Genomic DNA, 16,162 nt, shown 5'->3' on the forward strand with positions numbered 1-16,162 from the left:
AGTGTTTGTTGTATTGCTTGTTAGACCAAGTTTGCAAATTTTACTTTGTTCCATGTTACTAATCAACTCAAAAACCCCTCCTTTCATGTCTCTCTATTGTTTGCCATTGTGAATAACCATTGTTTGTTTATAGCTTTGTCATTAGTAGTCAATAGTTTACATTTCGAGTTTTTAGCTTAAAAGACCTTCTCTTGGGACCGACCCTTACTTGCACTATATTACTTTATCATTTAGAGTAGTCTAGAGTATAGTTTGGCTTATAAATTGTTAATTTGGTAGGCTAATTCTAGTATATTAACGACCTAGTTTTACTCTTATCAAATTTTGGCGCCGTTGCCGGGGAAGGGCAACATAGCTAAAGCTTGTTTTTGAACTATTGGTCTTTAATTAGTGTAGTTAGTGTTTGTAAATATAGGACTCCTTTACTTGCCTTAGTTTGTTTACTTCTTTGATTTGATGGCTACTCGTTATTGTCGCCAAACTCATGATGAACCATTTTACAAGTTTTTTAATAGAACGAAAGAGTTTAACTCTCTACGTGAATACCCTTATGAGATGAGAAAGCTTTGTAATGTGGTATATAATGGGTTGAATGAAGAAACCTTGTTCCTTACCGATAAATTGACTAATCAAGAATTTATTGGCAATGTCTATAACTATGAAGAGAAGTGGAAATTTTTCCTTATGTTGGCTATTGCGAGTAAAGAATTGGAGTTGAGAAATTCACTCCCTAGTGTAGCATGTGAGGCTATTCATGGTGAGGAGCCTCAAATTGAGGGATCGTTGAGTGAATTAGTTGAGGAAGTAGAATATGAAGAGGTTATTCACACTTTAGACAATGAGTGTTTTGATGATGGTTCCTATGATAAAGAGAATGATCTTGAGTTTGAAAACCCTCCTCCCCTTAATCTTGATACGAGCTACTCTTATAAAGAGTATTGTTTTTGGGATGATGAGAAGGATGCTTATGTTTTCACCACACTTCCATGCCACTCCCCGTTGTGGTATCTGAGACACTTTATGCACTAGTGATGGTGGTTCCTCGAGTAATAGTCATGTGGATGAGGACAACTCCTCGGTCCTTAGTGGCCTTGATGAGGAGTTGTCGTGTGAGGAGTCATTGGGTCAAATTGTTGACAAAGATGAACATGAGGGAAGTAAGGTTGAGGAAGAGGTTGTTTGCACCTTTGACAACTCTTATTTTGAGGGTCTATTTGATGAGGAGGATGATATGTGTGACTTGAAACCTTCTTTAGCCTTGCCATCCATTGAGATCCCTATCCACATTCCTTGTACCGAAGTTGACGCCTCACACCTTGGAAACAACTCTTTGGTTCGTAGTAACTCTTACCCGGAATTGACCTTTAAAGAATCGGGGAGTGAGGTGTTTGAGAAGAATGACCAAGAAGCAATGATTTTTGAGGTGGTTGGGATAGAAAAAGAGAAGGTGGAGGCTCTTGAAGACATGATTTGGGAACCTCCAAAGCCTATGAAACTTGTAAGTGTGGGGGTCAAGGAAGATGCTAAAGAAGAAATGAAAAATGAGTTTGTAGAGGTATACCCCCTCAAGGAGGAACCACCTCAAATTTGTTTTGAAAAGCCATCAAGCTTATCACCCAAAGAAGCTCATGAATCCCCTTATTCTTACTTGGTCTTCACCAAGTCCATTCCATCATTCAAAGAGCCTTATCGTGACAAGAAACCGTTCCTTGGGTATGAAAACTTGAGACACTTATCTTGTGTTTACTATTTCCTTACTTATGCTTGTTATGTGGGTGATGTATGCTATGGTCATGCCTCTTGTTTATGGGCTAGTGTGTATGACAAGTTACTAAGGGCGATGCGTTGTTCCGCTCTTGATTCTTGAAGAAGAAAAATGTTGAAAAGGCGTCGAGCAAACGACGAAAACCAAAAGCGCTTTACGGGAGGCAACCCGTACTCCTTTCACATTTCTTTACTCTCCTTTGCATTTCTAGTACTCTCCTTCACATTGAGGACAATGTGGAAACTAAGTGTGGGGGAGGAGTTTGATTGCAACATATGTAAGTTTTATTTCATGTTTTGATGCATATTTTTGAAAAAAAAAAAAAATTGAAAAAAAATTGAAAATTCCGGCTAGGTGAAAACCCACAAGGGTGGGCACCTAGGCAAGATTGGAAAAGGTGGCCGGGGACGGAATGAAAACCCGAAAGGGCATTCCGGGCAAAATGAAAAATCGAGTTGCGAGCCACCGATGAGAGGAAAGGAAAAAGTTAAGGTGAAAACCCGAAAGGGCACCTTAGGCAAAATGAGGGATTTTCAAACAAAAAAAGTCGAAAAAATTGAAAATTGTAACACCAAAAAGATGGAGGGATAAGAAGGGAGCAATAAGGAGGATTTAGGAAGGAGGCTAGATTTAGGATTTAATTTCTTTTTGAGTCAAAGAAAATTGCTTCAAATTGGTGGTTTTTCATGATGGCTACTAGGTTGTTGATCTTTATTGGTGTTTGGCCAACTTAGTAGCATAACTTGCATTGCTTGGAGTGATAAGGGGGTGATATAAGGGGAGTATGAATGATTTGGAGGATTGTGTAGGTCACTTTGCTATTGCCTTGGGATAAGGTAAGAGTGATCATTACCACTTTGGTGATATAAGAAGGGTGGAGTTGCGTGATGAGTCGGAGTTGGTGGTGTGTCGTGTCCTTGTTTGAGGGAGATATAAGGCGGGGGAGTGAGTGAAGAGTTTGTGTCAACTTTGAGTCTAGATTTTCTTTTTAATTGGTGTTGTTTAAGAGGGAGATATAAGAAGGAAGAGGTAAGGGAAGAGTGATCATTTACACCCTTGCTCACTTGTAGACTTGCTCAATTGTTTGTCTAGTGTTTTGCTCGGGACGAGCAAAAGTCTAAGTGTGGGGGTATTTGATAGAGTCAAATAGTGTCGGCCTAATTAGGTAATTTTAGTTGAATAAACTTGTCATAAAACCGGTTTTGAATGTTAATCGTGGTATTTTCCGGTGATTCCACTTTTGTTGTAATTTGGATCATGTAAACTTGTTGGTGGTATTTACATCTCAAGGTAATTCAAGTACTTCATATTGGTAAGTTGAGATGAATGGATCATTTTGTACAAACCGACTCACAAGTCAAACTCGAGCCACGGTCAACCAAGGTGAAGAAGGAGAGCAAAAGGTAAACCAAGGGAATAAGTTCAAAGTCAAGAAAAGTAAGCTAATGGAAGATTTGATGCCTTGGCATAGACAAACAAGAGCCAAAATGAAGAATTGAAAACTCGGTTTCACAAGGGTCAACTTCAAATGGATATATCTCGAGTTCTAGAGCTCGTATTGACACAAGGCCAGTTGGAGATGAAAGCTTGTGATCTTAGCTTTCCAACGGTAGGTCACACGCCTCGTTTGTCTAAGAAATGAGGGAGATATGGTCTTTGCAAGATGCTGCTGTCAGTTTGAAGCGCAGCCTGCGCAAGTACGCGCTGCTATCGCAACTCTAGTTCCGTGTTTTGGGCTTTCTCAAGGGACTTAACCTAGATTCTCGTGCCTCCCTATATATATCTATAATTTTGAGATCTAAAGGGGACTCCTACTCACATTCACCTACCATCATATCATCTCTTCTAATCTCATTCTTAAGGGTTTAAGCTCGTAGTAATTTAGAGTACATTTTGGATGCAAAGTTGTAATCTTTCTTTATTTCTTTGGGTTTTGAAGACTATGGAAGGCTAAATCCTTCCCTTCTTGGTGTAATTCATCCAAAGTTTCCAACTTTGGTATTGTAAGACTCTTTTTTTTTTTTTTGGTAAAATGTAAGCGGTATATATATATATATACGTAAAACGTTACCATACACGGATACTTAAGAGCCAATAAGGCCCAATAATACAGACCAGACAACGAGATGGGCATGACCCAATCTCGATAACCCATTTAGACAACAAAAACAAATGGGGAAAACAAAACATAGCCAACAAAAACTGATTACCCCCAAAATGAATAGCCCTAATTCATGCAATCACCATCATCATCGTCTTCATCCTACTCGGGTACTGTCTTCACCGTCAAAAATCCTTCTGATAACACTAGTACCATCTACATTAGCTCCCCGGAAACGAGTTTTTAGCTCTTGGAAGAGACGATCAACGAGTTTCGAGGGTCTCAAAATACAAGCATTCATCCTACTTGAGTTTCTTTGTTGCCAAATCAGGTAAATACAGGCATTTATCACTGCATTTAGCACATCTTTGCCATGTTTTGTTCCTCCTCCACTCAATCTCCATCTCAAAATGTCCATCTGGGGAATCCGGATTCCAATTCTATCCCCTACCAGCCCAATAACTTCTTTACTGTAATTGCAGTTGAAGAACAAGTGCTCAAGATCTTCCAAGTCGCAGCCACATATACAACAGGTATTATCATCTCTGATCCCTAACTTAAATAATTTAGCATTGGTATTCATATTACCATGTTGATAAATCCAAGCTAGGAAGCTATGTTTAGGAGCAGACCATTTATTCCAAACTAAGGTGTTCCATTGAACCTTTTCCCCTTTTTCTCTAAGCCATTCGTATCCTTTTGCTATAGTGTACTCTCGTCCAACCTGAGTTGACCAAAGTTTTTGATGATAAGCTTCTGCAAGTCTATCCTTTGTTTGGCAGACTTTTCTCCAATACCAGCTCGAGGATGTTGGAGGAGAATATAGCTGCATGCCAAACTCGAAATGATCTTTCCTTTGTTTGTAAGACTCTTTTAATCTCCTCTTATTTATCTAATGATCTTTCCTTATGCTTAATTCCTATGTTGAGTAGATAAATGTTAGAATTGATCACTCTTGCATCTTGTTTACCCAATTAGTGCAAATTCTAGAGAAATGGTTTAATCTATCTAGGATTGTTTGGAGCAAGCTTGTTGTATGTTGATTTGGTTTAAAGGATTCATGCAATAAGTAGGAAATTTCATGTCTTTTCTCATTTGTATGGTTTAATCTTGTGAGAATTGATCCTAGATTCTTGTCTTGGCTTATCTTTAATGCTCATGCTTAACTTGCACTCATGGTTTAATGAATTGTTGGTTAAACTTGAAGAATATACATAGATGGTTTAATTTGTGTATGTTATCATCTTGACTTGAAAGTATTGGGTAGAAATTAAGAGGAGAGTAGTTAAAGAGTTAAACTTTACCATTGTTGGTTACAAAGGAAGAATTGCACCAAGTTCCTTTTAATTATTGAATCATCTTACTCACCAAGTGTTTGTTGTATTGCTTGTTAGACCAAGTTTGCAAATTTTACTTTGTTCCATGTTACCAATCAACTCAAAAACCCCCCCTTTCATGTCTCTCTATTGTTTGCCATTGTGAATAACCATTGTTTGTTTATAGCTTTGTCATTAGTAGTCAATAGTTTACATTTCGAGTTTTTAGCTTAAAAGACCTTCTCTTGGGACCGACCCTTACTTGCACTATATTACTTTATCATTTAGAGTAGTCTAGAGTATAGTTTGGCTTATAAATTGTTAATTTGGTAGGCTAATTCTAGTATATTAACGACCTAGTTTTACTCTTATCAATGTACTAACTCTTACTTCAGTTTAGTTCAACTTCATTAAGTTATGTCCAGCTTAGCTGAAATGAATAGGGCTTAATAGTAGTAATGTTGAACTAAACTGAACCGAATTGATCTGAACTGAACTTAATGAAATTGAATTGAACCAAACTAAACTTACTGAAATTAAGTTCAAAAGAAAATGGCTTAAAAGAAAATGGCTTAATTGGTTTGAAACGTATATGCAATAGTGTTTTGATTTCTTTTAAAACTCACATATAGCCTATATAATGTTTTTGTATTTACAAAATATTGAAGATAGTCACACGATAATACACGTTGAATAAAACCATAGTATGAACTTATGGTACAATTTTTTTACAACTTTTCTATGTAATATATTTATTTATTATTGTACTTGTTTAAATAATTTGGTAATTCTTAAAGTTCGACTAATGTAGTAGCTTTCAAATTACTTACAAAGTTGATTGTAATTATTAGATTATATAGTAGGTCTCTTAAGAATTTAATAAACTTATTTGAGAGATTAATTACAAATTGATGAAAATTGGTATAAAACTTAATAATAACGGGTACGTAAACTCTAAAATGAGGTACTAATAAAACATGGTTACGGTATATGATAAATAGGTATAATTGTTACGGAAACATGTAACAAATGAAAGAGGCATTTGAGTCACAATAAATAGTAAAAGGGATACAAAACAATACATAAAAGAGTACGATAAAATGGTCTCTTAATAACTTAAGAAGAAGACGTCGTAAGTGTATTCAAAGATTTTGCGTTAGAGCTATATTGAGTACTAATAAGTCTAAAATTCTGACATATTTATGTTGATAGTTACGTTAACATACGAAGAGTAATACGAAAACTACATGGTAGCATGTTGATAGTTATATATCCTAACATAAGGAATCATATATCACTAATTATACTTTTGTTAATTATCAATCATTCTAATGATAATAGATGATGAAGTAATGATTTCAGATGAATGTAAACTATATTCTTATTTAGATGATTCTCGTATAAAAATCTCACAACAAAGTGCTCCGGTACTTTGTCGGTTTGTCAAATCTTCAATAGGGATGACAATTATGGCCCAAACCGAACCGAAGGAAAAAATTTGATCCAAACCCACCCTTTAAAAACTCATCCCCAATCCACGGTTTAAAACCACATATCCATATCCACTATTGGAAACCCCGAACCAAATCCAAACCTGATCCATTCATACCCAAACCCAATCCAATCGGATATTTTTAAACAATTAGGCTTTATTAAACTTGAAATTTCATTTTTCTTATATAAGATTAATTTTTTATGTAGTCAAATCAAGTTTCAGATTGGGTTTTGGATTTATATGGTTGATCGGGTATGGATTTGGAGCGGCCGAGCGGGTATGAGTTTAAAAAAAATATAATGGATCGGGTATGGATTTTAAAATTTTGGATATGGATAGGGTATGGATATGAATTTGTGATCCAATAAGTAAGTGGATCGGGTTTGGATCTTGCAAAACCCGATCCAATACGACCCATTGCCATCCCTAATCTTCAACCTTCCAATTTTATCAACCGTACTATGGATTTGCCTTGAACTACCATCCTCGGGCTTATTTGATAAAATCGATCAAAACCATAAAAAACCATAATGATGAAACGATCGATAAATACAACAAATAACTTGCAAGAACATTGTTTTGATACCTTTATAGCTTTACCTCCCACCAAATCGTCCAGAAAACTTGTACACATCCTGTCTAATGAAAGTTTCTTTCTGCCTTTTGTCATAAACTTCCATGTGGATCGAAATTCACTTCTATGATTGTAAATAAAACCATAAAAATTTAAATTATATAAAAACTCTAAGACATTATTGTTGGCATATAACGTTGTGTATGTATATAAAGACGAAAGTGTTGCAAATATGTCACCAATAACAAAGAGAATAATTTACCTACATAAAACTCTTTCGGATCGGATATAATTGGGGTTGTTTTTGGGAAAAAAAAAAAAAAAAAAAAGACAAGCTAATTTGCAATTATAGAATTGATGACTTCTGAATGTTATGTAGCCATCATGTACGTGTTTTTACTACCTCCACTGGAATATTATTATTTATGTAACCACAAATTTTTATTTATTATATACACGGCCTTACAACGATAAAATACGTTTCTATTTGATCATACTGAAACAATTCTTGCACCTTTTGAACAAAAGACCCGGCTTAAGGGCCTACAAATAAGCAGATAGAAAACAATTAATAAATATGAATCAATGGGATAATAAAACGAAAGCATCAAAGCAATGTACATATTAGTTAAGATCATGAAAAAAATACGAAAGAGACTAAATCTGATTACATCATACTACATGATTACCATAGTGAACGATGATATTGAACTCATGTATAGTGTTTACATCAAATTGTAATCAAATTATCTCCATTCCTGAAAAAAGAAACACAACCCAAAAAAAAAGTTAATATAGCATATAGAATTAGCTAGATTCTACTAAAAAGAATAATAGATATACAAAATCAAATCTTAAAACCCGTTAAAATTATTTTTCATAAAAAAATGAGTAAGAAAAACAACACAAGAGGGAATATCTAGCACACAATAAGTTGCATGTCCATTATGTTTATATATATATTATCAATCAACGTAGTTTGCTTTTAGAAGGATTTAATATTCATCTAGGAGACTCTTAAGAAAAGATAAATCGGAAAAACGATCTTAGTTTGATTATGTTTGCTTCACAGAATTTCATCATGCATGAGATTGTGGCTCTCCCTTTTTAATTGGTTGATTTCCTAGCTAATTACAACGTATATCATTGTGTAGTATGTCATAGTTTTATACAAATACAAATACAAATCAATCTTTATCTTACCATTAATTTTTTTACTGTAATATTATTATTATTATTATTATTATTATTATTATTATTATTATTATTATTATTATTATTATTATTATTATTATTATTATTATTATTATTATTATTATTATAAAGTAGTCTGTAAAAGCTGGACTCCCTATAATCGCTCGAAAAAAGCTTCCTTTATTAATATAGACTAGGTTTAATGCCCGTGTGATGCACGGGCCTATTAGTAATGTCTTTAAATGTATATGTGCACTGAATGAAACTCACTAAACTGAAATGCACTCAACTAAATAGAGCTTAGCTGAACTGAAATTAAGCTAGAAAGAGTAGAGCCTTACATTTGATCAATTTCGTAATTGTATTCCCAATACTCAAAAGTAAAAAATTTGCTACGCTTCAAAGTACGTTATTTTGTTTAATAGTAACAACTGAGCGTTTACCTTATAAAGTTACAGCTGAAAAAAGCTGAATTGAATCGAATTGAATGAAACTGAACTAAATTAAACTAAACTGTATGGAGCTGACCTGAAAATTGAAGTAAGAGTTAATTTGTGAAAAGATAAATTGAACGGAACTATACTGAATTAAATAGAGCCGAAATTATACTACAAAGAACAGGGCCTTACATTTGATCAATTTCGTAATTGTATTGTTGATACTCAAAAGTACAAAAAATGTTAGGCTAAAAAGTACATTTGCTTTGTTTAATAATAACAAATGAGTGTTTAACTAAAAAAATAAATGGTTGATCTTATACAATGTAAGACGATGCTATTCTGTAATTTGTTTTGTATCAAGTATATCTTATTATGTCAATTTGGTCAAACAATAAGAAAAAAAAAGGACTAATAGTAAGGCCTGTTTCTTTTGAATGAAATTATCTGAATCGAATCAATCGAATCGAATCGAATCAATGGAATGAATGAATCGAATCGAATCGATCGATTCGAATCGAATCAATCAAATAATAATAAAAAGATTATATTAATAATAATAATAATAATAATAATAATAATAATAATAATAATAATACTAAATATTATAATAAAAATAATACCAATAATAATAATAATAAATGTTATTATAATATTATTCATTAATAATAATAATAATATATTTATATAATCTAATAATAATAATTTAATAAGATATATAAAAAATAAAATAGTAATATAATAATAAATATAGTAATAATAATAATATATTAGTAATATAAATGATAACATTATTGATAATAATATAATATGTTAATAATAATAACTAAAAAATAAAAAATAAAATATAATAATAATAGGTCTAATATAATAACTTATTAAAATAATAATATTAAATATAATAATAATACTAAATTTGTGATTAATAATATTAATAATAATGAGTATATTAATAAAATAATAAATATAATATTATAACTTATTAATATAATAATATTAAATATATTATCAATAATATTAATAATAATGAATATATTAAGAAAATAATAAATATAATATAATAATAATAATGATGATGATAATAATAATAATAATAATAATAATAATAATAATAAATATATTAAATATAAATATAATAATATAAACAATACGAATTAATTATTAATAAATATAATAGTAATATAATAAATATAAAAATAAAATAATAACAATAATAATAATAATAATAATAATAATAATAAGTACAATAATAAGTACATTATAAAAAATAATAATAATGATATCAATAAGAATAATAATAGTAATGTTGAAATGAACTGAACTGAACTGATCTGAACTGAACTGAACTGAACTGAACTGAACTGAACTGAACTGAATGGAGCTGAACTGAACTGAATGAGCTGAACTGAACTGAACTGAACTTATTAGAACTGAAATTAAGTTCAAAAGAACAGGGCCTAAGTCTTACTTACGACCATCTTAAGTTAAGATCTCTCAAAACTCTAATTCCTTTTGAACGTTATTTAAATTGATTTAAAAACCAAGTGCGAGTGATACTGTGATAGTGGGTCAAAGAATGCTTGATGCTTGGCAATTCCAACTATACTACACGGACTCTCTCTAATCTTTTTTTGGCAGCCGAAATCTCTCTAATCAAACGCAACATTATATTACTTGTATAAAGTATTAGGATAGAATTTTATCTTTTAATTTGTAGCTTAGTACTCTTTGAATTCTCGTAAGTAGGTGTTAGATTAGAGTTTGAGTCAACTAACAATTCTTGAGTTCGGCTGATTTCATGTAAATCGGTAGCTTAATGTACAAAAGTTGAACCCCCGTAATCGCAAAAAAATTTAGAATCAATAAAAAAGACACAGTCTTTAACGCTATATCTATGACACAGACTCTTAAAAGACATACATACTCGTGAATATTATATTTGTATGTTAACGTAGAAGTACCATATATTGGTGTCGTATTTTTTTTTTTTTTGCTACAACATGTGCTTTCCATCAGTGTGGATCAAGTTCCATTTTTTCTTGAGTTGTCGTCTCGTCGATGTCAAATATTAGACCAACCCGTAAAAATGCAATATCATTATACACCATTAAGTATAAAACAATCAACTATATATTATAATTATAATAACAATATAGTATAATTATATTAATAAAATGGGCGTAACGTAAGATGTCTACCACGATTTACCTCCATATACACATATGCACAATAGCCATCTTACTTTGTAATTGTGATTATAAACAACACCACCAAGAAACGATGGCATTTTCGGATGATTATTATATATCAGCAACGTAATAATCGTGCTTGCTCATTTTCTCATGATCTCCACCTATTACCAAAAGAAAAATATTATAAAATTTAAATTATGTAATCAATTACCCAGAAAAAGAAAAAATTAACGTAGCATACGTATAAAATCATTGATAAATAGAAATAATTAAAATAAAAAGTAGCATGGTTTGTGTAGCCACAAACATGCAAAACACAAATATATAATGTAAATAATAAACATAAACACATTATTACGATTAATGAAAGTTATAAAAAGAAAGAGGAGCCTGATTTGGAAAGTAAAATTACCACTATTTATATAGCACTAACGCAGAGCATAGAGACAGAGTCCTATGCAATTGTAAGTTCATAATTTCTAACAGGACTCTATAACACATATTGTTATAATTTCTTTACGAATTAATTATAGTAAAACTTGTCTAATGACTCAAATCTAGTTATACATGACCCTCCGCCCCTAGAACTCTAATGGGAGTAAGAGATTAGTTAGATAGATTAGCACGTTTGATTTTTTTATTGCATTTAATTTAATTAGCATTAATTATTAATCTCGGGTGTTTTTGTAAAGTTGGAGACTTTATAAACACTCGAAAAAAGCTTCCTTTATTAATATAGATAGATAGATAGATAGATAGATAGATAGATATATTGATTTGTAGAGAAATAAAAATTATGTATAATAATATATTTTTTATTATTTTCTAATTTATTAAATTTATGATTTATTTATTATAAGAAAAAAAATTAAGAAAAGGGAGTACCATGCACCATACTCCTGGGTGCATGGTATAATTTGCCCACCATAATGCAAATGACCTTGAAAAAATTCCAATCCTAATCCAAAATATTCCACAAAAAGGAATATTCCAAAATATTCCTATGCATAAAAAACACACATCATGTTAAAAATTACAACTCAAAAAACTATGTTAGAGCCATTGGTCTCCCTTGTGACGGGTTACCATTTATGGCGGATATTTTGTGAGTAAAAATGGTAACAAAATAGGTTAGTGGAGAAAAGGGACCACATGAATATTGTTGCAGAGAGAGAAAAAATGGGTACTTTGTAAGGTAAAATGGTATCCGTCACTCAAGAGTGACGGATATGTGCCGTCACACACAAGAATTTGTGATGTTAGAGATATCAATGTTATCAGCTCAAAACATCAAAAACACCATCATATGTTCATCTCTTTTCCCTTTCTCGACTCGTCGACTTAGGCCTTACATTACTATCACCACCTTCCCAACACCATCACCATCACTACCACGCAAGTTGGTACGTGGTGTGAGGACTGAGGAGCTTTGAAGTGTATTGTACTAGGGTTGATGATAAAGGAGGTTGTAACCCAATGTTGGACGACGTGTTTTTAATACCGTTAGACTCGACATTTTTCAGTAACGGCTATTCTTGTGTTATTCTCGAGATTTACACTAGAAGGGCCTTGATGGGCCGAGGATTACTGGGTTGGGTCAAGATTCCTGCTTCCGATATTTGTAATGGGCTTCTTCCTATTGGTTTGGCCCATCACTTGAGTTATCGACTAAGAAAGAAACGGTTCAAAAGGGAATGGCATTGTTAATGTTTCATGTAAGGTCATAGGCGAAGCGCCGGTTGTAGGCCATCGGAATGCATCGGTGGAGGAAAATAGATTGGTTCCGGTTGACACGTGGAGGATCGTAACGGGTATACCGTTGAACACGTGTCCAATGGATAGAGGGGACACTACTGGTGTACATACTCGTACTCCAAAACAAAACAAGTCAAAGTTGGAAAACCCAAGAAATATATCATTGTAAGTTTGTGATCTCTCTTGTAGTCTTGTTCAATCCACCTTATTGTTATGAAAACATTCAGGATGATGCAGATATCAACTAACTTACACTAACCAATCGCGTCAAAATTTCACTCTCCCTGACTATAAGACGTAAAAATACATTCAAAGTTAAGTATGATCGAGCAACAAGTCGCACGGAAAGATCAACACCAAAGTTGACATGTTTCAGACAGAACTAGCTACTATCGACCGTGAAGAAAAAATAAATAAATATAATTCTCTTCTATAAATAAATAAATCAAATGCAAGAAATGTGTACAATATGCAAAAGGAAAGGATATCGACGGAACACACCAAAACAGCACGAAATAAAATTGGTATCAAGCACTAAATGTCACATAATTATCGCTCGCCAATTCCAGATGTGGTGTACCAATTGAAATGACGAAATCTGTGTGGAATCCTCTTTAAGTTATGCATGGTGAAGCAAGTATTGTCAAGACGGTAACACGAAGCTCTTACGAATAGGTCCTGGTGTCGGTGCTGGTGGATCAAGACTCTTTATTATTCCTATCATTCTTTGGATGATGTCTTGGAATGAAGGACGAAGTTCTGGCTTACTGCTCATTTGAAATTTGCATTAAAAAAAAAAAAATTTAACACGGGATTCTCCTCTTTCTTCTTTTAATTTAATTAAATTCTTTATATTTCGAACATTTCTTTTAAAATAATTCAAACCAACCTAATAAACGAGATCTAATGTGTCAGCCACCTTATAAGAATTTAAGGTGCTTTACTTGAGAAAAAGGGGACATACATACTAGCGTTAATTACCTTAACATTCCAGTTCTTGTCAACCAGTAAATTCGATGATTTCAGGTCCCGATGTACTATAGGTGGATTTCTGCGATGCAAATAATTCATGCCCCTTGCCTGCGGCCAAATAAAGTGTAAATTGTGAAAAACAGCAAAAAATAAACAATAAAAATCAATAGAGCGTTCTCAGCAACAGGAATGTGATAGGTTTAATATGACTGAAACCTTACAACATCAAGGGCCATCCTCAACCGCCGTCTGCGATCCAATATCTGATTGTTCTTGTGTAGTATCTTAAACAGGCTACCCCTACAAGTTGCACAAAGCTGATTGTAAGCAGAATGCATCTTGCATCAAAATTATGAGCACAATAACTTTGGCAAATAGGTTAAATAGCCAAGCCCTAAATTAAATATAACGCTAGTGCTTCAAATCTCATATTTTCTACTTCAAAACATTCAGCTTTAAATGCACAATTTTCTAAGCTATGGCCTATGGTTCATCTATCCTGATGCCAAATTTTACAGTGATATAGAAGAATATGACTGTCAGTCTCGGTTACATAAGGCCTGCTCATAAATATATATTACCTGGGCAAATACTCCGTAACAATTGCAAGACGCTCTTGAGAATAACATGCTCCCATGAAGAGCAAAACATTTGGATGTCTTAGTTTCCTCATAATACCGATCTGCAGCATCCTCATTGGTCAGATGCAGCTAGCACCCTTTTCAATTAAAGATATTGTGAAGATCAATCAGTACACCGACTTACCTCCTTTTTATAACCGAGTAGAGTTCCCTCATTATAATCTTTCCCAAAATTTACCTTAATAGCAACATCCTACAGCATGGATAAGAGATCAGTATTCACATCTATAAGATAATATGAATCCTTGAATATTGCATTACGTATAAGATCAGCATATATACACTTGGTTGTTCCTAATTACAAGCAAGGTATCCTAAATATAAGGCAATAAATAATTTACAATATCAACAGAATATTGACTAAATAAAATCAGAATATTCACATATTCTAATACGCCCCTACAGTCGAAACGGGAGGGGATCGGATGTTGAGACTGGACCGGAAGTCATCAAAGAGAATTTTCGGGAGGCCCTTTGTAAAAATGTCGGCATATTGAAAACGAGAGGGGACATGACGAATGATGGCTTCGCCTAAGGCGACTTTTTCGCGGACAAAATGGATATCGATCTCAATGTGCTTCGTACGTTGGTGGTTTACGGGATTGCCAGATAGATAAATAGCGCTCACATTATCGCAATAGACCACCGTTGCTTTTCGAATGGGTCGATGAAGTTCCAACATGAGATTACGGACCCAACAAGATTCTGCAATAACATTAGCAACGCCCCTATACTCGGCTTCAGTACTAGATTTGGAAATAGTGGGTTGGCGCTTCGAGGACCATGAAATTAAATTATCACCGAGGAAGACGCAATACCCAGAAGTAGACCTTCTAGTGTCGGGACAACCCCCCCAATCGGCGTCCGTGTAGGCCGTGAGAGTGGACGTGGTCGAGGGGCTGATATGGAGACCAAGAGAAGTGGTACCTTTGACGTACCGAATAATCCGTTTCAAAGCAGTCCAATGTTCTTCGCGTGGATCATGCATAAAAAGACATATTTGTTGAACGGCATATGCGATGTCCGGGCGAGTGAATGTCAAGTATTGGAGCGCCCCAGCGAGGCTCCGATATAAAGAAGCATCAGCGACGGGTGGGCCAGAGGTGGCACTTAATTTAGCTTTAGTGTCAACAGGAGTTTGGGCCGACTTACAAGATGACATATTGGCGCGTTTGACGATGTCAGCTGCATATTGGGATTGGTGGAGAAAGAGGCCGGATTTGTTACGTATCGCGGCCACACCGAGGAAGAAGCTGAGAGGGCCGAGATCAGTCATAGCGAATTCAGTCTTCAGACGGGCCATGATTTCCTGTAAAAGCGTATTAGAGGAGGTGGTGATAATAATATCATCAACATACAAGAGCAAATACGCAGTGGACTTATTGTTGTGATAAATAAAAAGGGAGTTGTCACAGGTGCTGTGACGGAAACCAATGGTTGCAACAAAAGATGCAAAACGATTATACCACGCCCGAGGGGCCTGTTTGAGGCCGTAAAGAGACTTCTTTAGGAGACAGACATGGTTCGGGAATTTAGAGTCCCGAAATCCCGGCGGTTGATGCATGTAGACGGTCTCATTAAGGGAACCATGGAGGAAAGCATTCTTTACGTCAAGCTGGTGAATGGGCCAATTTTGAGATACCGCAATGCTAAGGACCGCTCGAATTGTAGTCGGTTTCACCACGGGACTAAATGTCTCATCACAATCGATGCCAACCTG

At 34.0% G+C, this 16,162-nt stretch overlaps 1 protein-coding gene and 1 long non-coding RNA gene across 2 annotated transcripts; both read right to left on the bottom strand.

Annotated features, from left to right (window-relative positions):
• Positions 1–4,023: 4,023 nt before the first annotated feature.
• Positions 4,024–4,698, bottom strand: LOC141588688 (uncharacterized). The gene has a single exon (XM_074410117.1). It carries the CDS (start codon positions 4,696–4,698, stop codon positions 4,024–4,026), a length of 675 nt encoding a protein of 224 aa, XP_074266218.1.
• A 9,109-nt stretch (positions 4,699–13,807) lies between these two features.
• On the bottom strand, positions 13,808–14,688 carry LOC141659009 (uncharacterized). The gene is made up of 4 exons (XR_012549563.1): positions 14,567–14,688; positions 14,383–14,483; positions 14,023–14,101; positions 13,808–13,909 (listed from the first exon to the last, which is right to left on the bottom strand). It is a non-coding gene; the product is annotated as an uncharacterized LOC141659009 (long non-coding RNA).
• Positions 14,689–16,162: the final 1,474 nt, after the last annotated feature.

This window comes from Silene latifolia, chromosome 6, assembly GCF_048544455.1.
Source record: "Silene latifolia isolate original U9 population chromosome 6, ASM4854445v1, whole genome shotgun sequence".
NCBI lineage: Eukaryota > Viridiplantae > Streptophyta > Magnoliopsida > Caryophyllales > Caryophyllaceae > Silene > Silene latifolia.

Coding starts and splice junctions, on each gene's coding strand:
- LOC141588688 (XM_074410117.1), bottom strand. CDS start 4,698: ATGCAGCTATATTCTCCTCCAACATCCTCGAGCTGGTATTGGAGAAAA.